Here is a 27,569-nt window from a genome sequence, read left to right on the forward strand (position 1 = left end):
TGTCCTTTGATTGTTCTTGTTGGAGGAGTTAAATTTCCATACATTGTGTGCTTAATATCCAGGTCCTGTGAAATATTTTCCATGTCGTAAGTACTTGGGAAGGGTTGAGGCAGTTGGCTACGTTTAGCCTGGTAAAGAGGAGACGGAGGGGATATGATAGCCATCTTCCCATATTATAAGGGCTGTTGCATGGAAGAGGGAGCAAACTTGTTTTATCCTACTCCAGAGGCTAGGACTGGAAGGAATGGCTTCAAGTTATAAGAATGGAGAGTCTGACTAAATATCAGGAATAACTTTCTGACAGTAAAAGCAGTTTGTCAATTTAAAGGTCCCCCTCAAAAGGTGATGGCCTGGGAATTTTTAAGCAGGCGTTGGATGGCCATCTGGCATGTATGATCTAGTTGAGATTCCTGCATTGCAGGGGGTTGTACTAGATGACCCCGTGGGGTCCCTTCCAACTCTACAATTCTATGATTCTATCATTCTCCTCCAAATGTTACCCCCAGGCTCCTCCTATTCACTCCTGTCCATATCTGCACCGCAAACTTCCATAAATTCTGTACTGGTTGTAACTGCCAAGGCTTCCCTAAAAGATTCACGGGTGTGCAGCTTGGTGAGAATGCTGCCGGGCAGTTTTGGCCCCTGTCCCACCGCGTGCATGTGGACGCAGATGCGCGCTCGCACCGCGGATTCCTCCCCAGTCGTTTGAAGGACTCGCAAGAGCGCAAACACGAGTCGAACCCGGGAATACGAAGCTATTTTATTGTATTTTTCATTTTAGTTTCCCTGCACCTCTTCCGCATTGGCTGCCCACCTGCACCCTCCCCCATCCCTTCCCTCGGATTGGCCACTCCGGAGATCCAACTGTTCCTTTCCGGCATTCCCATTGGCCTCCCGACTCGATCCGCCTCCAATTTTAAAAGGGATTATTGCTCCTCTTTCCCAGCGCCGACCTCCCCTTCCTTTCCCAGTTTCCAGCTGGGGTGGGGGGCGGGGGTGGGGGTAAGGGAGAAAACCCGACGCGCATCGTCCCCGGAGAGCCCGAAAAGGAGGGTGGTGGAAGGAGGCGCCTCGGTGAGTTCGCCGCGACCCAGGGGCTGCCTCTTTAAGAAGCGCAGCTGGAGCTGCAGGGAACATCTGGCCGGAAAGGAGAGAGGGCGCACGCTGGGGGAGGGGGGCCAGGGCCTCTTCCCGGGTCTCCCGCATTGCAGCTAGGGAAAGGGCATCTGGATCCGCCTAGCATTTGCCCCCTCCTAGATGTGAATCCCTCGAGGGCACGTCGAGATCCACGGAGTCAGGGCATCTTTTAAGGGGATCCCCCCCCAGATAGAATCTGTCTCCCCCCCACAGGGAAACGGGCCGGTGTGTCCTGGGGACAGCGAGGAAGGGGGGAAAGGGCTTCCCCCAGAGTTGCATGCCGGAAGGGGGAAAGGAAAGCGGTTTCCGCGCAGGAGGATCCCGATCTGATTTTCTCTCGAATCCCGACGACCAGTTTTCCTTTGTCTATGGGCCACGCGTTTCCCCAGGCAGCGTTTCCTTCCTGCACCTAGGAAATCCCCGGCCTGCAAAACCGCTCCCTGGATCTTCCAGCCGGCGGGCTGCCGAATAGGCCGCAGCCTCCCTTTATGTACCCGTGATCCCTCCATATGCAACTTTTCAGCCGTTCAACTCATTTATTCATCCATCACCTATTTCTCATTGGCCATCTCTTCTGCACCATAGATTACTATTCCTAGCTGTTCCCTTCCTTCTTTTTTCCCTTTCTTGTCCATCATCCGTGGTCACAGGAACCCCCAATATTTTATTCAAATTGGCACCCCCGGCATTGGTCCATATTTTGGTGGAGCTGGAGATGCTGTTCCATGAAGAGCTTCCTAGGATGCTGGTGGCGCCGTGGTCTAAACCACAGAGCCTAGGGGTTGCCGATCAGAAGGTCAGCGGTTCAAATCCTCACGACGGGGTGAGCTCCTGTTGCTCGGTCCTTGCTCCTGCCAACCTAGCAGTTCAAAAGCACATCAAAGTGCAAGTAGATAAATAGGTACCACTCTGGCGGGAAGGTAAACGGCGTTTCCGTGTGCTGCTCTGGTTCGCCAGAAGCGGCTTAGTCATGCTGGCCACATGACCCGGAAGCTGTACGCCGGCTCCCTTGGCCAATAAAGCGAGATGAGCACCACAACCCCAGAATCTGTCACGACTGGACCTAATGGTCAGGGGTCCCTTTACCTTAAAGAGCTTCCTGCCTCCCTTTCCCTGCCCTTAAAGGAAGCTTTTTGGAGCTTTGGGAATAACATATGCTGGTAGTCTTACTCTTATTTTTACCAGGCCTGTATACAACCACTCGGCTATCTGCCCTGTGACCCGTGAAGAATTGCTTCCAGGTGATCAAGCAGAGGAAGCTTAATCTTAAATCACAAGCAACCTTAGTAGCTTTTGTATTTGCCCTTTTCAAGCAAGTAACAGATTTTAGTGAAACTTGCCACCATTGCAAGCATGTTAAGGGCTGCTAGCAAGAGAATGCCTGAACAGGGAGCTTCCCCTGCTCCTTTAATGCTAATACAGAACAGAGGACTTGCAAAAAATGTAGGACAGTACGGCTTTGTGGGTGGGTTGTTCACCATTGCTATATGTGCAATGTGCCCATCACTGCTGTGCCTGTTGCTTGGCTTAAGAAGGATCACCATGATGAGATGATTCCAGGATCTAGGCAGATTCAGCATGCCTACCTGAGCTTTAGGGACGCGGGTGGCGCTGTGGGTAAAACCTCATTGCCTAGGACTTGCTGATCGTATGGTCGGCGGTTTGAATCCCCGCGGCGGGGTGAGCTCCCGTCGTTCGGTCCCTGCTCCTGCCCACCTAGCAATTCAAAAGCACTCTTAAGTGCAAGTAGATAAATAGGGACCGCTTTATAGCGGGAAGGTAATCGGCGTTTCCTTGTGCTGCACTGGTGCTGGCTCACCAGCTGCAGCTTCGTCACGCTGGCCACGTAACCCGGAAGTGTCTTCGGACGGCGCTGGCTCAGGGCCTCTAGAGCGAGATGAGCACGCAACCCTAGATCGGACACGACTGGCCCGTACGGGCAGGGGTACCTTTACCTTTACCTGAGCTTTTGTGGAAGTAAGCATGTGCTGAAACTAATCCTTAGCTTGCTCTGTGTTTAGAGGAAGTGGTGGGGGCTTAAAAGTAAAATGCAGGTGTGCATGTTCTGCAACTCTATACCACCTGAGTACCCAAATCAGCGCATGGTGGCATGGATCCTGGAAATCCCACCTGGCCTTGCCTCTGGAGACGGGCATATGTGCTAGAGCTAGCTATGGGGAGGGGATTTCTCAGCTACCCGTCTTGACATGCCTTTGTCTCCTGCTTCTTCCAGGCTGCGGCCATGGCCACATTCACCCAGGAAGAGTTCTACCAGCAGCTTCTGAGCGGCTGCGTGTTGCCTACTGCTCAGCAAGGCTTTGAGCAGGTCTGGACACTCCTGCTCTTGTGCCTCGTGTGCCGTCTCCTCTGGAGACTGGGTAAGTGCAGACAATCTTATGCACGCAGTCTTCTAGGGCATTCATCAGACCCTGCGTTACAACCCCATATTGCTTTCACTCATGATCTGCATCTAAATCCACCTTCTCACAGCTGTCTTGCTTTGCGCAATTGCATCACAGCTGCGGCCCAGTGGAAAGAAGACTGTTCAGAAGTAATGGTGTTATGAGAATGAGTCTTGGGATTCCATAAGGGTCCCCCCACTAGATTTGACAGTAATTGGGGGACATGTGGCCCTGCAGATGCTGTTGGACTACAACTCCCATCATTCCTGGCCATGCTAGCTGGGGCTGATGAGATTTGGGGAGATCCTAGTTCCTTACTCCTAATCACAGCCAAAGCATTCTTACACTAAAATGCTCAGGACAAAGTGCTCCATCATTTAAGATATTGTTATGATGAACTAAGAAATGCTGTTGTTACCATTTAATTTTGGTTGAACCATACATGCCTAAACCAGGGATGACCAAGGTCATGCTTCAGTTCCCATCAATCCCAATTGCCTAGGACCCTCGTACTTACGGGATCGCCTCTCCCGGTATGCCCCACGGAGGAGCTTAAGTTCCATAAATAGCAACACCCTAGAGGTCCTGGGCCCTAAGGAAGTCAGATTAGCCTCAACCAGAGCCAGGGCCTTTTCAGCACTGGCTCCGGCCTGGTGGAACGCTCTGCCTCATGAGACCAGGGCCCTGCAGGATCGGATTTCTTTCCGCAGGGCCTGTAAGACAGAGTTGTTCCGCCTGGCCTTTGGCTTGGAATCAACTTGATCCCCTCCCCCTCTTTTCTTTTTCCTTTCTCCTTCTGTGATGGAACTCCTATTTGGGGACTTCCCTGGCATTTTTCTGGCCCACGTAGGACCAGTCTGGATAGTTGGCCTTGGTGAAGATTTGATGTTTTCATCCCCAAAAAGTTTTTGATTTGAGTTTCTACTGAAATGAGGCTGCATTTTAATGTTGTACTTACCGTATTTTTCACCCTATAGGACGCACCGTCCCATAAGGCGCACCTAGTTTTTTGGGGGGGGGAAATAAAGGGGAAAAAATTATTTCCCCCCCAGCCCCCAGAACAGGCAACTCTCCGCAAGCCGCGGGAGCCCAGCGCAGGGCTCTCGCAGCTTGCGGAGAGGTGTGCGAAGTCTGGGCGCGCTGAACTCAGCGCGCCCAGCCTTCGTCATGCAGGCAACTCTCCGCAAGCAGCGGGAGCCCAGCGCTGGGCTCCCACGCCTTGCGGAGAGGTGCGCGAAGCCTGGAGAGCAAGAGGGGTCGGTGCGCACCGACGCCTTTCGCTCTCCAGGCTTCAGCGAAAGCCTGCATTCGCCCCATAGGATGCACACACATTTCCCCTTCATTTTTGGAGGGGAAAAAGTGCGTCCTATGGGGCGAAAAATACGGTAGTCTTGTTTTTAAGTTGTATTTTAATCAATTGTTTTTACCTGGTGTTAGCTGCCCTGAGCCTGGTGTTGGCTGGGGAGGGCGGGGTATAAATAAAATTTATTATTATTATTAATGGCAACAGTCAAGGGTGTTAGGACCTGTAGCCCAAAACATCTGGAGGGCACTCCATTGGTCACCTGCTGGGGATTTAGGCACACACACGGTGCCTGATTTTCCTCCTGCTGCAATAACCACGGCTCTCTCTCGGTCTGAATGTCATTACTGAGCTACATCCCTGTACAGAAAGCAACGCCAGAGATGAGATGGAAGGCAGAGTTCCAGGCAGACTGGAGCGATGCTCAGGGAGTGGAGGAGCCACAGCATCCTTCCCTCCACTCAAAGCTCAAGCGTTTCCCTTTATTTGTAGTGGACCTGCTGTTTTCAGTGTCCCCCTTTCGAAATGGCTTTTGCCTACCAGGTCCTAATGCAAGCCCCAGCTTTCTTTCACCTTCTAGTTACAGCTCCTACCCTTCTTACAACTGTAGCATAAAATGACCCAGGAGGGGACTCTTGAGTGTCTTCTTTCTTCCTCAAGGTAAATACACAGCTGGGGAGTCTGGAGGAGGGATCTTGAGGGAGAGGACATAGTTCAGTGATGGAGCACCTGGTTTGCACACAGAAGGTTCCAAGTTCAAATCCCTGCAGGGAGCAGGTGATGTGGAAGGCCTGAGACTGGAGAGCTGCTGTAGACAAAACAGTCCGTGCCCCTTCCAAACCATCCATTTCAAACCACTTTAAATAGTCATGGCTTCTCTCAAAGCATCCTGAGAGCAGTAGTTTGTTAAGGGTGCTGAGTGCTGTTAGGAGGCGCCTGTTCCCCTCACGGAGCTGCAATTCCCAGCGTTCCCAGGGAATAGGGATCGACTGTTAAGACCACTCTGGAATTCATTATATATCATTTCCCAGTAGGCTTTTACCTTTTTATAATGAATTGAAGAAAACGTTGAAAATAACTTTTGTGAAAAAACACCAGAAGCCTTCTTACTAGCTATTTTAGGCCAAGACATACCGAAAGAAAAGAGGACTTCATTTATGGATGCCACTACAGCAGCAAGAATGTTGATTGCACAAAATTGGAAGACTGGAGAAATACCAGCTAAAGAACAATGGCAAGAGAAGTTGGTGAACTGTGCAGAACTGGCAAAAATGACAGACAGGTTAAGAGAAAAAGATAACAGCGACTTTGAAAAAGAATGGGAACCATTTATATCATACTTGCAGAAACAAAGAAAGTCGATAGACTTAATGGCAGGATTTAAATAAACGTTCATACTATTAGTATTAGAAAATGTCTAGAGAAATATTATGGTGTATTTACTTTAGTTTTTAGGTTTGATGTTATGTTATTAATAACACTTTCTGTTAGGAGGTAGCAAAGTGGGCGAAAAGAGAAACAAACCAGAAGCGGAAGTTGGGGGAAGCCTACGAGGGGAGGGAGGAAGGAATACATAGTACAGTGGTGCCTCGCAAGACGAAATTAATTCGTTCTGCGAGTTTTGTCGTCTTGCGATTTTTGTCGTCTTGCGAAGCACGGTGTCAGGAAAGTTTTGGAAAAGCTTCAAAAATCACCAAAGTCTTTAAAAACCTCAAAAAAGGCTACCACACCGCATTCTATGAGTTGCTCCTCGAACGGTGTTAAGAAAAAGGAAACAAACTTGCAAGACGTTTCCGTCTTGCGAAGCAAGCCCATAGGGAAAATCGTCTTGCGAAGCAGCTCAAAAAAACAAAAAACCCTTTCGTCTAGCGAGTTTTTTGTCTTGTGAGGCATTCGTCTTGCGAGGTACCACTGTAAATGTTAAGACTTTGAGATGTATGTAATGAATGAAAAAGAAAAATGAATAAAATTTATACATATATATATATATTGAGAGAGAGAGACCACTCTGCAAATTGTAGCTCTAGGAGGGTAATTGGGGTCTCCTGACAACATTGTGCACCTCGTAACAAGCTGCATTTCCCACAATGCTTTGGGGGAAGCCATGACTGTTGAAGTGCTATGATACTGCTTTAAATGTATAGTGCAGATGGGGCCATGGGCAGCTTCCTATGTCCCCTGACCCTCTCTCCACCCGACCTCCATTTTCCTTTCTGGCCTTCTCCTCGCAGCTCTGCCATCCTACATCAAGCACCTGAGCACAGTTGCCAGCGGCTTCTATGCCCTCTACCACTTCTTCCAGCTGCAGATGGTCTGGGTCGTCCTCCTCAGCCTCCTGTGCTACCTGGTGCTGTTCCTGTGTCGCCACTCAACCCAGCGCGGCGTCCTCCTCTCCATCACCATCCTCATCTACTTGCTCATGGGGTGAGTGCGGGCGAGGAGCAGGGAGGGAGGGCTGCTCACAGGTTGCTATAGTCCTAAGCGGTTGGCTGGATGAAGAGAGTAGTTAATGGGAAGCGAAGTGCAACAGAAGTTAAGGAGATCTGGACAACTGTGGAGCAAAGGTGGCAGCTTGGCGATGGGAGGAACCATCACTTAATATATATATATTAAAAGAATTGGAAGGTACCCCTCAGGGTCATCTAGTCCATGGGTAGGCAAACTAAGGCCTGGGGGCCGGATCCAGCCAAATCGCCTTCTAAATCCGACCTGCAGACGGTCCGGGAATCAGTGTGCTTATACATGAGTAGACTCTCCTTTTATTTAAAATGCATCTCTGGGTTATTTGTGGGGCATAGGAATTGGTTCATATTTTTTTCCAAAATATAGTCCGCCCCCCCAAAAAAAATTCTGAGGGACAGGGGACCGGCCCCCTGCTGAAAAGGTTTGCTGACCACTGATCTAGTCCAACCCCCTACAATGCAGGAATCCAGCCCACAGCCGTCCCTGGGTGGGCTCGAACCACCAACCTTCTGGTTCACAGCCAGACATACTGACCCATTGTGCCACCTGAGGGATCATAACCATTTCCCATCTTTGACCTTCTCCCCTTCTTCCCCCGCCCTTCCTTTTTGCAGGGAGATGCACATGGTGGACACCGTGAGCTGGCATAAGATGAGAGGTGAGTGTTTTGTGGATCTTCTCTTTCTAGGCCCTGATCAAGCCTTGGGGGATCGTGGGATAAGATGTTGGAGCTAGCTAGGGCTAGTCAGTGTGTGTGCATGTGTGTGTGTGGAATGTGCTTCCTTTCCAAGAACTTAAAGGTTGCTCAAAGTGCAGCGTTCATACTTATCACTCTGCAAAGAACAGATAATAGGGAGCACTGAGCAAGGAGGACACCCAGATTCTGTGCCTGGTTTTGGGAAGTGGGAATGGAACCGATGGGACTGTGAGGCAGCCAGGGCTTCTGGGATTTGGCCCTGACTGGGTCTCAAAGGGAAGCCGGTTCTTTTTCGTAGGTTAGATGGGGGGGGGGCGGGATAAGCCAGGTGTTTCCTCCAGGCAGAGCAGGTGCTCCCTTACCTTTCTCACCCACATCTGGCCACAGTGATCCACGCGACAGTCACCTCCAGGCTTGATTGTTGTAACTCGCTCTATGCAGGGCTGCCCTTGAAGCTGACCCAGAAACTCCAGCAGGTGCAGAATGCCACTGCGAGGCTCCTTACGGGGTCCTTGCTGCGGGATCACATTCATCCAGTGCTTTACCAACTGCACTGGCCCCCGGTGGAGTACAGGGTCAGGTTTAAGGTGCTGGTTTTGACCTTTAAAGCCCAATGCAGCCTAGGACCCTTGTACCTACTGGTATGCCCCGCGGAGGACCTTAAGGTCCACAAATGACAACATTTTGGAAGTCCCAAGTCACAAAGTGGTTAGAGTGGTCTCAACTAGGGCCAGGGCCTTTTCAGTACTGGCCCCAACTTGGCTCTGTCACAAGAGACATGGGCCCTGCGGGACTTGACATCTTTTCGCAGGGCCTGCAAGACAGAGCTGTTCCGCCTGGCCTTTGGTTTGGACTCAGTCTGACCCTTGTTTCCCCCCCCCCCCCTGCACTTACGGTTTTGATCTATGGGCTACTTTTAAATGAGGCTGCAATTTAAATTGCATTTTAACCTGTATTTTAAATTGGTTCCCCCCCCCCATTACGTTTTTACTGTAATTTTACTGGTGTTAGCTGCCCTGAGCCCGGGGAGGGCAGGGTATAAATAAATATTATTATTATTATTATTATTATTATTATTATTATTATCATCATCATCATCATCATCTTATTATCTTATTATCTTATTATCTCATCTCCCCATGTGTTCCATTTATCTTTTCTACATTCTGCGGCTAACACAACATGCTTGGCTCCCACTGGGTTCGTTTTTGTTTTGTTTTTTTGCAGAGAGGTGGGTTCTCTTTAGGGTTTTGAAATATATAGTACTTCTTCAATTCTTGAGTTTGGCTGCCAATAGCTCCTCCTTGTTTCTCAGTGGCTCTGTTTTGTCTACAATCCTATTGGCACTCAGACCTGAGTTTTCTATTAAAAGGAATTATATTCCCCTCTATTTGGCGGTCCCATTCAGCCACCATGGACTTGGGAATATCTTCTCTCCATTTGCCTGATACTTTTTCAAAAGTCATGTCACATCTTGGGCAGTGAGGTCCATAAGCACTGAAACACTGAATCTCTATTGCATGTCTGTCTGCTCCCTCCCACCAGGTGCCCAGATGATTGTGGCAATGAAGGCCGTGTCGTTGGGCTTTGATCTGGACCGGGGCGAGGTGCCAGCCATCCCCTCCCCAGTAGAGTTCATGGGATATATCTACTTCATTGGGACTGTCATCTTTGGACCCTGGTTCCGCTTCCGCACCTACCAGCAGGCCGTGGAAAGCAGGAGAATGGTGAGCTCCCTATCGTGTGTTTACTCCTGGCACAGTATGGGGAACAGGGCCTGGTTAGTTGGGGGTTCAGTAAAAGGGCACCATCTTTGAATATTGGAAACCCACATCCATCCTACCTAAGCGTTCTATTCCGTTATTATTCTGTTGTTGTTGTTATTATTATTATTATTATTATTATTATTCCCTGCCCATCTGACTGGGTTGCCCCAGCCGCTCTAGGCGGCTTCCAACATAAATAAAAACATTTAAAAAAATAAACATTACAAAGACTTCCCTATACAGTGGACGCTCGGGTTGCGAACTTAATCCGTGCAGGAGGACGTTTGCAACCCGCAGCGTTCACAACTCGCAGCGCCGCATCTGTGCATCCACGGGTCACGATTTGGCGCTTCTGCGCATGCGCAAAGCATGATTTAGCGCTGAAACCTGGAAGTAATCCATTCCGGTACTTCAGCATGGTGCGCAACCCGAAAATGTGCAACCTGAAGTGTCTGTAACCCGAGGTATGACTGTACAGGGCTGCCTTCAGATGGCTTGGGGGTTGGATAACTCCATACCCTCCAACATTTCTCTGGTGAAAATAAGGATGTACTAAGGAAAATCCGGACATTCTGGAATCAAATCAGAATCTGGGGTGGCTTTTGTAAATCTGAGACTGTTCCTGGAAAATAGGAACACTTGGAGGGTCTGCATCCCTTGTTCAAACACATTTTGATTTTGTTCTGTGACCACCTTGAGTTCTCTGGGTATAGAGCAGTATATCAACAACCACCACTACCACCACCACAACAACACCAGCCTTATATCTGATGAGTTGACATGAAAAGGGTCTCTCATTTCTATTCATACTAAGATAATGGCCTAAAAACAGCGTGAAAGACACAGGCCTGTGATGGTATTTTCTTTGTCTTTCTCTCTCTTTCCTCTCCTACAGAGCTTCTCCTGGCTCCAGAAGGTCTGCCTGAGCTTCTTCCTCTGCCTTCTGTGCCTCATCATGTCCACTTGTGTGGCCCCCTATCTCTTCTCTTACTTGATACCCCTCTACAGCTACAAGCTACTCAGGAAGTAAGTTGGTTGCTCCAAAGAGATGCTCTGACCTCAGCCCCAGGCTCCCCACAGCTGGCCCACTGGGTTTGTTAGGGAATCCAGCCAGTGAGCTAATGGAGATTTTGGTCTCCTCACAGGCCAGATTAACCCTGACGGGAAGTGTGCTGTAGAGCAGGGCTCCCATAAAATGGTGTGCCCTAGTATATTTTTAATTCCTGGATGTTTTCAAAGGGAAGTGCACTTTATTGCCTGAGTTCCTCTCTTCCTCTATGCCTCTGAATCATTCAGAGAGGTGTATTGCACTTACCTTAAGCTCTTAAAAAAACCGAAAAGCTCTCTTGCGAATACTGGAGGGGGGAGGAGGAATGTGAAATAGGGTATATGGGATATGGTCCTTGACCATCTATATCAGGTCATTTAATGCAGGTTAGCTGCCCCTTAACACTCTTTTGCCACCTTGTGCCTGGAATCAGAGTGGCAAAACATAAGAAAAAGGTTGACTGTTCTACCCCTTTCTGTGGGTGTTTATGGGTGAAGCTATTCCGGATTCGTTGATCCAGGGTTAGGTTAATTAACATGGGGACTAATTAATATGTTTCCTGCTGTGGAGGCTTCTCAAAATGCAATTCTGGGCAAAGTTATCATGATGTAACAGTATTGCATCCCCTGTTCTAAAACTTCTAGCTCAGGCCTGCCCAACGTTATTATCTTTGGGCCTGGTGGGCCAAAATATGGCATTTATCTTCCATCTGTGATGCTGTTTAGCACCTAGGGGACAGAGGGGGATATGTTTTGTACAGGATGAGCTACTCTAAACTCCGACCAGCAGCCATTCTGCTGCTGGCTATACAGTTCAGAAGGGCTTCCAGCTTCCTCCTTTAAGGCCCTGAGAGAATTGCTTTCACATCCACAAGCCATTTGGCAACTAGGACAGAAGTAATGAACCTGTGGCCCTCTAGTTGAGAGCTTTCCAAACTGTGAGTCGCGACACATTAGTGTGTTGGCTGAAGTGTGTAGGTGTGTCACACGAACACTCCCCACGCTCCTCCCAGGACTGGAAAAGGATTAGTTTAACCTCCAGTTTGCTAGTAAAACCAAATTACTGGGTCGCAAAATGATGCATGTCTCAAAAGTGTGTCACAAACATGAAAAGTTTGGAAAGCTCTGGTCCAGTTGTTGGACGGCATCAGCTCCCACGAGGCCAGTGGTTGAGGATGATAGGAGCTGTGTTTCACAACCTCTGGAGAGCCACACAGATTCCCCATGCTGGGGCTCCAATATGTGCCTGGTATCTTCACCTTGAGATAGTTATTGGGCCTTGGAATAACCATAGCAGATAAGGGTGCTGTGGCCCTTTGCTGTGGGGGTGAGGAACCTGTGTCCCTCCCAATGTTGCTGTAGGACCCTGCTTTTAAGACTCACGATGTATCTGCAGAAACAGAAAGCACCGTACTTTTCTGTGTATAAGACTATGTTTTTTTCTTTTGAAATTGTGCTAAAAAGTGGGGGTCATCTTATATATGGATAGTGCATAGGGTGGACGTTTGATTGGTTGCTGCTGCGGCTGTCAGTGGCTATTGTGCGTGTTATTGGTTGCTGTGTCAATGGGTGGTGTTGATTGGCTGATGCTCTGGCAGTTGGGTGGGCGATTGGCAGCTTCTGTCAGTGATGGGACAGACGGGAGGCAACAACTCTGTGCCATCTCTCCTCATTTTATTAAATTTGAGTCCCCCAAAATAGGGGGCGTCTTATAACGGGAAAGTACGGTACTTCTTCACACAAGGCACAATCAACTATGGAGTTTCTCTTCCATGAAATGCGGTGGGCCAAATGTGGTTTGAACAAATCTGTGAAGGAAGAGCCTATCAAAAGTGGCTGCCAGTTAGTTACTGGGCTAAGTGGTTGGTTTTTGGTGTGCGGGTTTCTTTTGTTAGTGAAGCCCTGTTGTGGAGCCTCTCGTTCCAGTTGTCCTTTCCAGTTCTTCTGTGTTAAAATTTTGCATTGTTACCGTGAACGAAGAGAGGATACCGGGAATATTGAGGCATTTAACAGCTGCACTTCCTTGAATTCAGTGGAAACTGGGCCAGGGAGAAGAATTTCAACAGGCCTTTTCCATCCATACTGGGAGAAGCAGCTCTTTATCAAACCTTTCCCTGCCAAATAGTTAAACAGTGTAAGAGCATTCAAGGGCAGGTACTTTAAATATTATTTGGAATGTCCTAAAGCCTGATGAGCTCATTTTCTTTCTCTTTCTCTTCTGCGTTCTTTTGCTTCCTTTCCTCTACCCTCTCCCTCCCGGTCCTCTCTCTGTTGGGATTGCGCTACTTGCCACAGGAAGCGCAGAAGCAGGTAACACCCGCCCAGCGCATCTCTCTGGCTGCCGGGCTGCATCATCTCACTCATTGCACAGCTGCATTCTTAACCTTCACGTGTCTTTTGTGGCTTCCATCAGTGGCAACCCATTTGTTCTGTCTCTTGACGGGAGGCACCGTGGGGTCATGGCTCCCTCAGTCTGTTTGCCATGTTCCAGACACTGTGTTTTTTCTCTGTGAGGCCCAGCAACCAACGTATCCTCATTGGCTTGTTTCCATTGTGCTCGCTGTGTCTTGGCCTGTGTCCGGTGTGTCTGCTGTCCTTGTCTAGTCAGTGCCACCTGTGGCTGCTTCGCTTGACGTTTCTGTGGTCTGCACCACTCCGCCCTGCTTAGGTCTGTGTCACCTGGTGACTTTGAAGTAAGGCTTGGCTTTCTTTCCCCGAGTCTTGTGTAGTGTGACTTATTCCATGCCTTGAGCACTCCACTTCTTTCTGTGCAGTGAGGCCTAGTCTGCACTCGTGCCAGAACCTTAATCACAACCTACAAAGGCACTTAGCTCAATGGAGGACCCTCTGTCTGTAAAGGGAGCCTGCCTTTAAAGTACCAAATCCTGGCATCAAACAACAGCATGTGGCCACCAGCTTTATGCAGCAGCATTGCGTGACTTCACGGTGCCCCGGGCGGGCATGAACCAGGTGCCCCCCATGCCAGTGCCCCCAGTGAGGCCCAGCCCAGTTCTCCTCTCCCTGAGAGTTGGTTCCTCTGCCGCCGAGAGAGGAGCGCCCCACTGCACTGGGGACACCTGCTTTCCACGCCCTCAAAAATCGACGCCCGGGGTTACAGCCCCTCTGGCACCCCCACGCCACACCCCTGCCTTTATGCTGTTCCTTGTGAGCTCCTAAGAAGTGTCTAGGAGGCCACAGTGAGAAATAGGAAGCTGGAAAGTATTATGTTTTTAAGCCAGGGCTCCTGCCTTTTCCTGGCACAGAGGAAGAAAGCGCCTTCTGTTCGACAAGTTTGTCATGCAGATCTTAATGAAAGAGCTGTTATTGAAATTTCTGCACTTGCACACTATCATACAATACAATACCCACAGGCCTGGCTTTGTTCAATGTGGCACTGCCAGCCATGGCTCTCTGTGGCTTTTTTTATAGTTCTGTGGTTCAGTCTATATGGAACACCTCAAGGCCCCAATATCTACTGATATCTTTATTGTTTCCTCTCTGTTTCTCACTCCTGCCATGTTCTTTCCCTCCTTGCTTCTGCCAGGAGCACCCTGGTGAGGTGAGTCTTCACGGGGACATCTTTTCTTCTCTTACCCACCGTGGGGGTTTGCAGAGGTTCACTGGCTTCCAAGGCAGGCAAGCAAAATACCGTAATCAAGGGGTTGGAGCAGCTCCTGTAGGGAAGGGAGGTTACAACATTTGGGGTTATTTTGTTTAGAGAAAAGGCGAGTAAGCAGGACGGTGTAGAGGTGGAGAACTTCAGGCACAGTGGGGAGAAAGTGGACCGGGAGAAGTTTTGCTTCCTCTCCCATAATATGGGAGCTCTGAGCCAGAGAAGCTGAATGTTGGAAGTTTCAGGATTGATGTGGCGTGGCTTCATACCAAGTAAGATGGTTGTCTAGCTCTTTTACGCCCTGCCCTTGAGAGCTCCTTTAACGCATCAAGTAGCAGTTATTCCAAACTAGTATTATTCCAGGATGGTTGGCTCATAGAGGGAATGCAATTGGCATTGAGCCGACAAAGGCTTCAAATCCCCATTTTGCAGAGTTAACGCCGTCGGAGGGATCAGAACTGTGATGCTAAGAGTCATCTGCTGACCTGCATGTAGCTCTTGTCTCTACTAACCAGAAATTCTCCGTGAATCAAGAATAATTGTCTGGGGTTACTAAAATTGCTAGGGAGATCTTTGGCATGAGCACCTGTCACCTAAGAAAAATGGAGAAATGAAAAATTGTGGCTTGAGATTTGCAGTTACGTCTGGAGGAGCAGTAGTACATAGGGTACAGATCCCAGGATCTTCTCAGAGGGCAGGGGTGGACCTGTGTCTTTGGCTCACTGACTTGAAATTACCAGTCGAAGTGACTTCTCTAGACATTGAACAGGTTTATCAGGCTGGAGGGCAGCCAAACACAGGACTTAGTGCTATGATTCTAAAGTTAAAGGAGCAGTACTTGAAGGTGTGCATAAATGTTCACATGATGAAATATGGGGAGAGCACAATTCTGATTTTTCAAGATTAAAGTTAAGGGGGTAACCGGGTTTTAGACCCATTACTGTTGCAAAAGGGGGTGAGTATTAAGTGGTAGGGGGCTTCCCTTTCAATCTGGCTTTCTGGCATAAATATAAGTTCTATACCGCACCTACTCTAACAGATGCAGGTGTGCTACTATCCAAAGTACGCCTGGAAGTCTCAGAAGGGCTGCAAGGATCTGATCCCAGCTGACAACAGCTAGGATAAAGAACACGATAAAACAGTATGTTTGTGCATGTCTGTTTTCCTTGCCCTGGGAAGAGCAGAAGGAGCGCTCTAAAAGCAAGAACCTTTGGACTGCAACAGCCCGCCCCCCAGGAGCTAAGAAAGAGAGCAGAGCCACCGAGTGATATCCATCAAGGCCCTCTCTTTATATTCTTTTAATGTCCTGGTTTATGTTTACCCTGGTGGGGGGTTTTCGTTTCGTATATAGTTTAACTGTCCCCATTTTTTACTGCCACCTCACACTGCATTACTGCCCTTTATTATGAAACATTTCTTATGATCTGGCCCTTTGGGGGGGGCGAGGCATCTATACTGCCAATCTTATGTCGTCAACCCCCATTGCTCACCCTCGATTATATAAGGAGTGGATACACACCTGATCTTCAAAGGTGGCATAGCTGATCCCTCAGCTCCCTTTCTGAAGCTCACCCTGGAGAGGCTCAGAGTTGATAGAAAATCCATTTTACAGAACAACACTCAAAATCTGGAGGGGCTCCGTCAAAGTCTTGGCTCCAGCACCCTCTCTTCTTACTCCATTTGGAGAATACCCTCGTTTTCAATCTACTTTTGAGAGTGGTCACTTTGGTCATTGGGCAGTCAAGAGTTTCTTCTGTGTTTTGGATCTGTTAGAGGGCAACGAATGGGCAGCCGTGCCTGAAGCTCATTGGCACTCCGGTGAGCGGTTTTCAAATGGTGCAAATTCAATCTTTTAGTGCACTCGTCCTTAGAACATAAGGCCCGCTCAGAATGCTCGCTTTTTATGAGCACATTTGTATGGGCTTGTCTGGAAACTTAAAAGGGGTGGTTTCTATTGGTAAAACCTATTGGTGTTTCTCAACTTTCAAACTAGTTGCAGGACCTTAGCCAGACCTAGCAGAGTACACGCAGAATCCACGGGAGCAATTGGCAACTTGGCTGCAGACAGTATAGACGAAGCAGGAACCAGGAACTTGTAGTTAGATGTTTATTATATACAGTGGACTATTTACAGGAACAGAACACAGATCTTATGCTAGCTCTCTCTGACACGACTCACAACTCCTACACTGACACAGAACTCTGAACAACTGAACTCTGAACACTGACCACTGAACTAAAGTACAAAGGATTTCTATCGGAAGAGGGAGGGACAGCATCTAGTCTGAGAGAGGGAAGCGGGCAGAAATAATTATTTCTGGGCAGAAATAATGATGAGGGAGAGTTGAGAGTCCAATGAGGCAAACTCCGTTCAGTTTCCGCCAGAGTTAAAGAACTGGTGCATCAGGTGGAGCTCTGAAGATACAGCGCACCTGTTACAATGGGAAGAGTAAACCGAAATCTGCCCATGCAATGCTGGTGGGGTTGTTGCATTTTGGGCATGGACTACCACAGGTGGTAGTTGTGCCTAGTAGTGGCAGCTTTTTGGACCCGCGTTTTTCAGGAAATCTTGGTGTTTGTTTCTGCAGCTTATTTTCTCAGACCCAGCTCTGACTCTGTTGTCTGTCTTTTCATCAAGTATGAAACAGGTGATCTATGAAGAACTTAGCCTCTTTTTATTTTATTTTTAAAGTGGCTATTAGGCTAGAAATCACCCCTCCTTGGAGTTCTCATTCTCCCTTTGCTTTGGAGGGTTGCTGGGCAAAGTGTGTAAGGGTCTTGCTAAGGCTTCTTGAGTCAAAGGTACCTGCTAGCCTCTTCTGGTGTTTATTGGTTGTATGGATAGCTAAGTCGGACCTCCTCTCTCAAAACCCAGCTTTGAGAGGCGTTTTATTTGGGACTGTGACCACCTACAAAGACAAGTACAGTCAAACCTTGGTTGTTGAATGGAATCCGTTCCAGAAGCCCGGTCAGCTTCCGAAATGTTTGACAACCGAAGCACGGCTTCCAATTGGTTGCAAGAGTTTCCTGCACTCAGCGAAAGCCACATCAGACGTTCAGCTTCCAAAAAAACTTTTGAAACCAGAGCATTTACTTCCACATTTTCAGCGTTTGGGAGCCAAAACGTTCCAAAACAGAGCCGTTCGAGAATCGAGGTTTGACTGTATACCCTATATATACCGTATTTTTCGCTCCATAAGACACACCTTTTTCCTCCTGAAAAGTAAGGGGAAATGTCTGTGCGTCTTATGGAGTGAATGTGTGGTCGGTCACTGGCTCCCTTTCTGGCCCCGGCCCCTTGCCCAGGCCTCCGTTGTTGAATGTTCTGCAGACGGAGGCTGTTTGTTTCCCCAGCGACATGTGACTGGCTGATTAGATTATCTGTCTGAAAACTGTAGAAAGGCTCCCTTTCCTTTCCTAAAGAAGCTGCAGAACTGAGTTGAACCCCATAAAGACAGGATTTTTTCCCTTTGCAAAGTAAGCTCAACAACTTTGAGCTGATCCTCAAAAAAGGGGCTTTTCCCCTTTGCAAAATAAGCTGCACAACTGTGAGCTGATCCTAAAAAAAAACGGGGCTTTCCCCTTTTCCTCCTCTAAAAACTAGGTGCGTCTTATGGCCAGGTGCGTCTTATGGAGTGAAAAATGCAGTACTGTGTTTTTTGCGGCCCTGCAGTGCTGTTCCATAGTATCCAGGATACTAATTGTAGTTCCAATGTGTTTTTTTTTTTTTTTTCATTTCTTGTATTATTACCTGGTTTTTACTTCCTGGCGTTTTAATTGTTCCCCCTATCTAAATAAAATAAAGAGAGCACTTCTTCATACGGCACCATGGAATTAGAAGGCTTTAGAAAAGGATTAAACCAATTCATGGTCGGGAATAAGGCTGTGTTCCTGTCAGAGGCAGTATGCTGTCAGAGGCAGTATGCCCGTGAACACCTGTTTCTGGGAATCACCTGCTTGGAGGCTTCTCCTAGGCATCTGGTTGGCCACTGTGAGGACAGAGAGGCCTTTGTCCTGGTCCTGCTGGACTGTTCTTACATCCTTGTGTCTTGCTGTTGCAACGCAGCTGGCTTCGGGCTTACGAGAGCGCTAGCTCCTTCCACTTCAGCAACTATTTTGTGGGCTTTCTGTCCGAAACAACGGCCACGTTGGCAGGGTCTGGCTTCACGGAGGAGAAAGACAACCTGAAATGGTGAGTGTTGTTGCAAGGGGGGGGAGAGGGGGGTGCCTAGGATACTGTACTAAAAATGTAATCTCCTTAAATCCCACAAATAGGTAAATCAGAAAACAGGTCTTAAAGTACAGTGGTGCCCCGCAAGACGAATGCCTCGCAAGACGGAAAACTCGCTAGACGAAAGAGTTTTCCGTTTTTTGAGGTGCTTCGCAAGACGAATTTCCCTATGGGCTTGCTTCGCAAGACAAAACGTCTTGCGAGTTCTTGCGAGTTTGTTTCCTTTTTCTTAAAGCCACTAAGCCGTTAATAGCCGCTAAGCCGTTAATAGCCGCTAAGCCGCTAATAGCCGTGCTTCGCAAGAGGAAAAAACCGCAAGACGAAGAGACTCGCGGAACAGATTAATTTCGTCTTGCGAGGCACCACTGTAACTTTTTATGCATAGCTCGGTCTGCTGGAATAGTTTTTGCAAATGTGTTAAATGTGGACAGGTTCCCCCCTCCCTGGTTTGTTTTTTGGTGGGTAGTTATTAATAATAATGGCCTCGATTCAGACTCGGTTGAATTTAGTCTGCAATCTGAACTGTACTTACCTGGGAGTTAAGCTCCATTGAATTCAGTGGGACTTACTGCTGGCTAGACATGATTCGGATTATCACCTCGTGTTGCCAAGTCAGTGGAGACTTTTGATGAGTCCAAAGATTCCCCCCTTCCTGATTTCTTTTTTTATAAAAATATTTTTTATTTTTTTTAGATTTTAAAATATAACTTTATTGAATAATACAATCAAATTTCCAAACACATTGTTTCTTCTTTCTTCTTACCTTTTTTTGCGGTTTTCGTTTGGCAAGTATGTAAATAATTGTGTTTTTGCAGATGTGTTTATTTTTAAAAAGTTTTATTGAACAATTTCAACATAACAAATTATCAGTCCATTTAATCAATTAATTTCCCCCCCATCCCTCCCTCTCCCTCCCACCAAATACTTCCCTCAGCTCCCCTCTCTGATTTCTTTGCACATATCACTCTCTGCATATTATAAAATTGTACATACCTTTATTTTGTCTATCATTTGTTCACCTAATAAATTTGCGGATGTTTATTCAAAACCTGCCAAGGAGTCCAGTTCATTTTGTTGTCTTTTTAGATAATTTGTGAAAAGCTCCCATTCTTCCTTAAAGTCACAGTTGTCGTTGTCCCGCAATTTGTATGTCAATTTAGCCAACTCTGCATAGTTCATCCATTTTTCTTGCCACTGCTCTTTCGTTGGGATTTCCTCATTCTTCCACCCTTGTGCAGTCAAGACTCTTGCCGCTGTTGTAGCATACATAATTAAATTCTTTGTTTTCCTTGGCAAGTCTTGTCCTACAATCCCTAGCAAAAATGCTTCATGATTTCTGGCCTGCATAATGATTTTATTCCCTCCTCCTTCCAGGGATCTGACAGTGTCTCGCCCATTGAACGTGGAGCTGCCCCGTTCCATGGTGGAGGTTGTCACCAACTGGAACCTGCCCATGTCCCGATGGCTGAACTCCTGTAAGGATGTGTACACCTGCTGTGTTAGTTATGTGGAGCCTTAGAAACAGGCTGCATGAGGACCCTCAGCCTTGGGCATCTGTGTCTGACTCGCCCCTGACAATGGCTCCCTGAGGAAGGGAGGTCAGTGACCCCTTACGGCATGGATGGGGAACCTGTGCCCCCCAGAAGATGTTTGCCAGCATAGTTAGGTTCCTGGGTCTCCCATTGTCTTCACCCCCCCTCTTACTACTGGGGAGGGAGGTGTAGAATACCCAGAACTCCTCTCTCTATTGCTCTAAATATTTACAAATCCTGGGGGTAGACTTGAGATAATATAGTAGGGTTAATCCACACGTGCAGATTGGGGAGTGGGGAAAATATTTCAGATCTGTGAGCCCTGAAATGGACGAAGTTATCTTCTCATCCAATGCTGGGCATTTCGACAGATCCAAATCTCTTTGCCTCTCACTAGTCAAGAGGTACAGGAGCCCTTTTTAAGTAGGTTCTGGGCTGACAAAAAAGGAAGTACTTCTTCACACAAGGTGTGATTAACCTGTGGAGTTTCTCTACCATGAAATGTGATGGATTTAAAATAGTCTGAACCGATTTGTGGAGGATGAGCCCGTCCAAAGCTGCTTGGCAGGATGGCTAAATGGAGCTTCCATGTTAGGAGGCAGTCTACCTATGATTTCCATATGATATGGCTAAATGTCAAAGGGAAGGCTACTGTAAGTTTCCCAAAAGTGTCCAGGTGGCCAGTATTGGGAACAGAATGCTGAACAAGATACATAGCGAACGTGTACTCTCCAGATATTGTTGTACTCCAAATCCCATCAGCCTCAGCCAGCATGACTAGTGGTCAGGGGTGATAGGAGTTGTAGTCCAGCAAGATCGGGAAGAGCCACATTTTCCTTTCCCTCAAAATTAATCTCAAACAGCAAGGCTGTTCAGATTCTTAAGTCTGTGGAAGCGTCATGCCCTAGAACTGGCCAGGTATGAGAGATTCTCAGCAATCCAGTGCTATGTGGGAAGAAGAGGAGTGGCAGCTTCCAGAAAATACAGTGGTGCCTCGCAAGACGAAATTAATTCGTTCCGCAAGTTTTTTCTTCTTGCGAGTTTTTCGTCTTGCGAAGCACGGTTTCCCATAGGAATGCATTGAAAATCAATTAATGCGTTCCTAGGGAAACCGCTTGCCAAGCTGGCGGTGCGGAGAAGGGCTTTTCTCCCCACCGCAAGCCTTCAGGACAGGTACGGGAACAGAGGGGAAGGCGCGCAGCGCTTTCCCTCTGTTCCCGGGGCTTGCGTGGGAGGAGGATTTTTCCTCCCCACCGCCAACATTCAGAACAGCATTCTGAATGTTGGCGGTGGGAAGGAAAACCCTCCTCCCACCCCAAGTCTTCAGGAAAGCCATCCGAAGCCGGGCGGCGGGAGGAGGCGTTCCCGCCCCGCCGCCCGGCATCGGAGCTTTGTTCCGAAGCCGGGCGGCGGGAGGAGGTCCGAGGACAGTGGGGAAGACGCGCTGCGCTTCCCCGCTGTGCCGGAGATTTCCCTATGGGCTTTCGTCTTGCGAAGCAAGCCCATAGGGAAATTCATTTTGCGAAGCGCCTCCAAAACGGAAAACCCTTTCGTCTAGCGGGTTTTCCGTCTTGCGAGGCGTTCGTCTTGCGGGGTACCACTGTACTTTGAAACTCAGTGGCTGAGTGCCTGGAACAGATAAATGTAGTAGCTTGAAGTAAGTGCCTTTTACTGCATCTCAGTTGAGGTGGGGAAAAGCTGGCCAGAGCATCTAGTAGGAAGCAGAACGTTCTGTCCCTTCACTAACTTTCTCCGCCTGTTTCCAGATGTCTTCAAGAACTCCCTGAAACTGGGCACCTTTTCAGCAATCATTGTAACCTATGCAGCTAGTGCCCTCCTACATGTGAGTATCCCTTTACAGAAGCCGCTATCTCCCGTTCCTTGGTCGCACCCTGTCATGATGAAACATGTACTGATTTGTTTATCTCAAACATTTGTGCCCCATATTTCTACCTGTAAGAGGCACCAAGGCAGCTCACAATCACGTGGACTAGTAGTCCCCAGACATTTTGGCAGTATTTCACCCCGCCTCTGGGTGCTGCCTAAAGTAGGTTGCTTTGCCCTGCTGCAAGGCAGGGCTGGCCTGACGATCCCTCCCTTTCACTAATGGCTACTCAGGACAAACCTATTGGCCTTCATCAGTTTCCTTCCCAATATGCACCAAATGGCTGCCAGGCAGAGGTGGAAATGGCAGCAGGTGACAGCTCCAGGGTGCTCTAAGTGCTATATATGGAAAAGAGGCACTGTGATCCCCTGCCAAGCCTGGAGGAAGAGGCAGATGTCTATGAGATACAGGCTGATCCACTCAGAGAGGAACCTTGAGGGCCTTCTGTGGCCTCCCATTGCAAGGACAGGGCCTGTTTACCTTCCTTGAGCTCAGAGGATGAATCTCTGGTCATCTCCAGCCCCATGTAGAAGCCAGCGATTGTAGAAGCAGACCTTCAAGAGCTCAAGGCTTACTGCAGTACAGTGGTACCTCGGGTTAAGAACTTAATTCGTTCTGGAGATCCATTCTTAACCTGAAACTGTTCTTAACCTGAAGCACCACTTTAGCTAATGGGGCCTCCTGCTGCTGCCACGTGATTTCTGTTCTCATCCTGAAGCAAAGTTCTCAACCCAAGGTACTATTTCTGGGTTAGCAGAAATAGCGTTTGTAACCTGAAGTATCACTGTATAGGTCTTGCCAGCTGCCTTAAGGCTTCAGCTCTTTGCTGAAGCAACATCACTCTGTAGCTGCAACAGGAGGGAGAGCTGCGGATGGGAGGACCCGCTGGCAGCTGCCCATGGTCCTGAATTCCCTGATCTCTGCTGAAAGAGACTCTGCATGACTTTGCCTGCCCAGAAGAGATTCTGCTCTTCCCTTGTAAAGGGACACCTGACCATTAGCTTCCAGGTCATGTGGCCAGCATGACTAAGCCACTTCTGGCGAACCAGAGCAGCGCACGGAAACGCCATTTACCTTCCCTCTGGAGCGGTACCTATTTATCTACTTGCATTTTTGGAGTGCTTTTGAACTGGTAGGTGGGCAGGAGCAGGGACCGAACAATGGGAGTTCACCCTGTCGCAGGGATTCGAGCTGCCGAGGTTCTGATCAGCAAGTCCTAGGCTCTGTGGTTTAACCCACAGTGCCACCTGCGTCCTATCCTCCCTTCTGAGACCCCCCAAAAAGAGCTTCTTGCAATCAGCAAGACTTCAGGGGAGTGGGCACTATTGCATTGGGGTCCAGAACTGCCATTTGTCTTTGCTTCATTAAGCCTCTTCTTGGGAGGGGAACACCCTTAGAAAGCAGTTAGTTTTCTTCGAGAATGCAAGCAAGACGCACCCCTGTCCTGAGATTACTGTTCCATTAAAGAACTGTCTCTCTTCCTCTTCCTTCCCAGGGGCTGAGCTTCCACCTGGCGGCTGTGCTGCTCTCCCTGGGGTTTATCACTTACATTGAACACGGTGAGTTCCCTCTTTCCTTTGGTTGGGGACCAAATTCGGGTGGTTCTTTACCTCCGTCTAGCCTTGGCCCAGAAATTGGCCCAGTTCAGACATAAAGACAGGTCATGGTGTGTTACATGCATGACCCCTCCTCCCCTTGGTCCCTCCTTTGCACTCGCGGGGATGGCATTCAAAGCTTTCTTTTGTTGTATGTAACAAACCACAGTGATCGGTTTAATCCAAATACAGGAAACTGTGCTTTGAATAAACCACAATCAGTTAACAAGCCACGATCCTAAAACCAGTATTTAGGCTTCAAACAGCAAAGACAGCTCTTGAGCACAGCCTCTCAACCACTTCTTTCTTTCAATAATTTTTATTGGTTTTACAAAATAAATCACGATTAACATTTTCCAATAAGATCTAAAATAAAGCAAGATTTTTCCTAATCTTAGGACTTCCCTCCTCACCTCCATGAGTCCTTTAAGTATCTTAATCAACTGCATATTATAGTTTATCCAAATTACAGTTTTCCAATATATCAAAAGTGTATGTAACATTGCAAGAGTCATTCAAAGCCTACCAAAGAGTTCAAGTGTTTACACTGTTCTTTTAAGTACAATCTATATTTGTCCTATTCCTTATTGAAGTTTTGATCTTCCTGATTTCTGATTTTCCCTGTCAGTCTTGCCATCTCTGCATAGTCATATAATTCCATCCTCCATTCCGACTTTGTCAGTATCTTGTCTTCTTTCCATCGCTGGGCAAGCAACATCCTTGCAGCTGTAGTCGCGCACATGAACAGTCTTCTGAAATTCTTTGGAATATCTGCACCTAAAATTCCTGGTCTTTCAAAAAAAGTTATTTTTTTAAACATTTTAAAAATTCATTATATATCATTTCCCAGAATTCCTTTGTCTTTTTACAATTTCACCATGTATGGTAAAAGGTGCCCTCTTTTTCCTTACATTTCCAACGGAGATTTGAGTTAGTTCTATACATTTTCGCTAACTTACTGGGACCACTGCTTTCTTTCTGCCTAGTTCTCCGGAAGAGACTCGCCGTCATCTTTGATGCCTGCATACTTTCTAAGAGGTGCCCGCCAGGGTGTTCACATCGCCACAACACGGTGAGATGGGCCTTGGGTTCCGAGGATCTACAGGCGCCCCTTTATGCCGCCACACCAATGGTCTGGCAGCTCAATATATACAGTGGATGCTCGGGTTGCGAACGTGATCCGCGCGAGAAGCACATTCGCAGCCCACAGCACTGCATCTGTGCATGCGTGGGTCACGATTCGGTGCTTACACGCAAAGCACGATTTAGCGCTTCTGCGCATGTGCAAGCGCCAAAACCCAGAAGTAAGCTGTTCTGGTACTTCCGGGTTTGGCGCAGTGCGCAACCCAAAATTGCGCAACCCAAAGCATCTGTAACCCGAGGTATGACTTCACGGTCTTCCTGGTGTCTCAGGCGAATGTCTTTTCCAGCTCTGCCTCCTGCGTTCCTTTTTAGGATGGGGGTGGGTGCAGCTGAACATGCCAAGTGTTCTCCTTACTCCTCGCTTGGTTCCATCCCTGCCGGTTATAGCAGAGTGATTCCTGGTTAGGTGCACCTGGACTGAGCCTCCACTACTTCTTCTTCTCCTGCAGAGTCTTTGGGTTTACCTCCTCAACCTGCTCTTTGGAGCGCTCGCCATTTTCCACTTGTCCTACCTCGGCTCGTTATTTGACATGGATGCAGACGACTCCGTGGAAGAGCAGGTAAAAGGGGCAAAGCCCAGACTCAGTGGGCAGTTGTGGTGGCCGTACTTTAGGACAACAACAACAAACCTATGGTTACGTGAAACATACTCAATAAACACACAAGACGTAACCGGCTGTACTTTTGAATAAATAAGGGATACTATTCATTATATCGGGACGCGGGTGGCGCTGTGGGTAAAAGCCTCAGCGCCTAGGGCTTGCCGATCAAAAGGTCGGCGGTTCGAATCCCTGCGGCGGGGTGCGCTCCCATTGTTCGGTCCCAGCGCCTGCCAACCTAGCAGTTCGAAAGCACCCCCGGGTGCAAGTAGATAAATAGGGACCGCTTACTAGCGGGAAGGTAAACAGCGTTTCCGTGTGCGGCTCTGGCTCGCCAGAGCAGCGATGTCACGCTGGCCACGTGACCCTGAAGTGTCTCCGGACAGCGCTGGCCCCTGGCCTCTAGAGTGAGATGAGCGCACAACCCTAGAGTCTGTCAAGACTGGCCTGTACGGGCAGGGGTACCTTTACCTTTACCTTTTATTCATTATATAAAATTGTAGATTCCAACGGAAGTCTCATAAAGTTCAACGAAAAAAGCAGAAGACCCTGTGGATCAGTTCATTCTCTAGTCAGTTCATGAACTTTACGAGACTTCTATTGGAATCTACAATTTGATATAATGAATAGTATACCTTATTTATTCAAAAGTACAGCCGGTTACATCTTGTGTGTCTATTGAGCATACTTTAGGACAGGCACATGCAGCTCCCAAGAGACAGCGGTCTACTCACAGTATAAAAAGACTGGCTGTGATCTACCCATTATCATTGCCAGGAGCTGTTGAGCTTTTTTTAGGAGAAGATAGACCAAAGTTGTTGTTGAGCTTTTTGGGGGGATCAAAAAAGAACATTAAGGCGATAGTAGAAACGTTGAAGAAGCAGGAAGAGTCAAATTTCCACACTGCCCTATGCAAGCTCAGAATCCGGAGCCCTATGCCTCGCCGTCTGTTCTGCTCAATTTACTCTACCATATTTGCGGCACCCTGCAGTGCCCCCTAGGCTCAGCACTCAGCATGGCAAAACTGTTTGCGCTGCACTAAACCTGCACTAAAGCCCAGAAGAGAATTTTTTTCTGGGGAGGAGGGATTACTTACAAATTATGCTATTTTTGGGAAAAAGAAAATAAATGCCGTTCTGTGGCATAGGCTGGGCCCACTGATTGCTGCAGAAAGATTGTGATGCATTGGGGGGGGGGGGGAGCAGCTAAACCTGCCTGCCTGGAGTCTGTCTCCCTTTCAGCACCTCCTTCTTTGTCTGTGTTAAGCTTACGTTTGTAAGAACTTTCTCTCCTTGCGCTGCAGGGCTACGGGATGTCCTACACCATGCACAAATGGTCTGAGCTGAGCTGGGCCAGCCACTGGGCAACCTTCGCCTCCTGGGTCTTCTACCGCCTCATCAGCTGAGCTGCGACCTCGGTGCCGACTTGAGGAGACGGGGCAGAAGTCCAGGAAGGAGAGGCGGAACCAGCAGACCTCGTCTCCTTCAAGGAAGTCAGATGCCGTCCCGGGCTTGTGCACCCCTGGACACGCTGGCTGGCCCCTTTCCCCCCCTCTCGGGACACTTACGGAGGGAAGGGGCCTCTGGGCAGGCCATACTGTGTTCTGCCACGCCGTGGCAGGCCCTGACCCAATGCCCTCAACAAAAGGAAGAAAATCAGGTCCCATGTGGAAAGGGGCTGTTGAGAAAGGTGGCCCAAACACACACAGTGGTCTTGCTTTTGGTTTTAGACTTCCTTCCCTCCTTCTGCCCCCATTTCATGATGGTTTGGGGACACAACATCCCCCGCCCCCCTGGGAAATTGTCTGCCCATCTTGGGGCTCCCTTTAATGACCAGTTGTGGAAGTTGCAGCACTGTTTCTCCTCCTTGTATGATTTAAAATGTGATTGTTTTATGTTAGAGCTGTTGCCCCACATTCTCCCCATGCATGCTCTCTTATTAGCTCCTTTTGCTCCCTTGCGGCTGACTGTCAGAACTGCACCGGCTGCTGTCATGGCACCCCTGGTTTTTGTTGGGATTATGGGCTCTTTCTTCAGTAAAGTCTGATGATTGGTTGATTGTAATCACCGTCTCTTCTAAACTGTATGTGGGTTTCTGTTGTCTCCCCTTCGCTGTCTCTGAGGGAAGGGCAGGGGATGCAGATTAAGGAGGTTATG

The 27,569-nt window shown here is 48.3% G+C and overlaps 1 protein-coding gene across 3 annotated transcripts; it reads left to right on the plus strand.

The window, feature by feature from the left end:
• The first annotated feature begins 953 nt into the window (after positions 1–953).
• Positions 954–27,476, plus strand: PORCN (porcupine O-acyltransferase). Of its 3 annotated transcripts, none has more exons than XM_028712024.2 (13): positions 954–1,074; positions 3,371–3,515; positions 7,074–7,266; positions 7,920–7,963; positions 9,548–9,729; positions 10,664–10,794; positions 18,495–18,620; positions 20,034–20,134; positions 21,958–22,034; positions 23,572–23,635; positions 24,658–24,743; positions 25,264–25,374; positions 26,717–27,476. In XM_028712024.2, the coding sequence occupies exons 2-13, from the start codon at positions 3,380–3,382 to the stop codon at positions 26,816–26,818; spliced, it is 1,353 nt and encodes a 450-aa protein (XP_028567857.2). In that variant the 5' UTR covers positions 954–1,074; positions 3,371–3,379; the 3' UTR covers positions 26,819–27,476. The 3 variants fall into 3 exon arrangements, with proteins under 3 accessions (XP_028567857.2, XP_077777304.1, XP_077777303.1); XM_077921177.1 differs by lacking the exon at positions 954–1,074 and adding an exon at positions 1,368–1,960; XM_077921178.1 differs by lacking the exons at positions 954–1,074; positions 18,495–18,620 and adding an exon at positions 1,360–1,960.
• Positions 27,477–27,569: the final 93 nt, after the last annotated feature.

This window comes from Podarcis muralis, chromosome 17 (genome assembly GCF_964188315.1).
Source record: "Podarcis muralis chromosome 17, rPodMur119.hap1.1, whole genome shotgun sequence".
Taxonomy (NCBI): Eukaryota; Metazoa; Chordata; class Lepidosauria; order Squamata; family Lacertidae; genus Podarcis; species Podarcis muralis.

Coding starts and splice junctions, on each gene's coding strand:
- PORCN (XM_077921177.1), top strand. CDS start 1,853: ATGCTGTTCCATGAAGAGCTTCCTAGGATGCTGGTGGCGCCGTGGTCT. Junction 1,961..3,370: donor GTTCAAATCCTCACGACGGG/GTGAGCTCCTGT, acceptor TGCTTCTTCCAG/GCTGCGGCCATGGCCACATT. Junction 24,744..25,263: donor GTTCACATCGCCACAACACG/GTGAGATGGGCC, acceptor CTTCTCCTGCAG/AGTCTTTGGGTTTACCTCCT.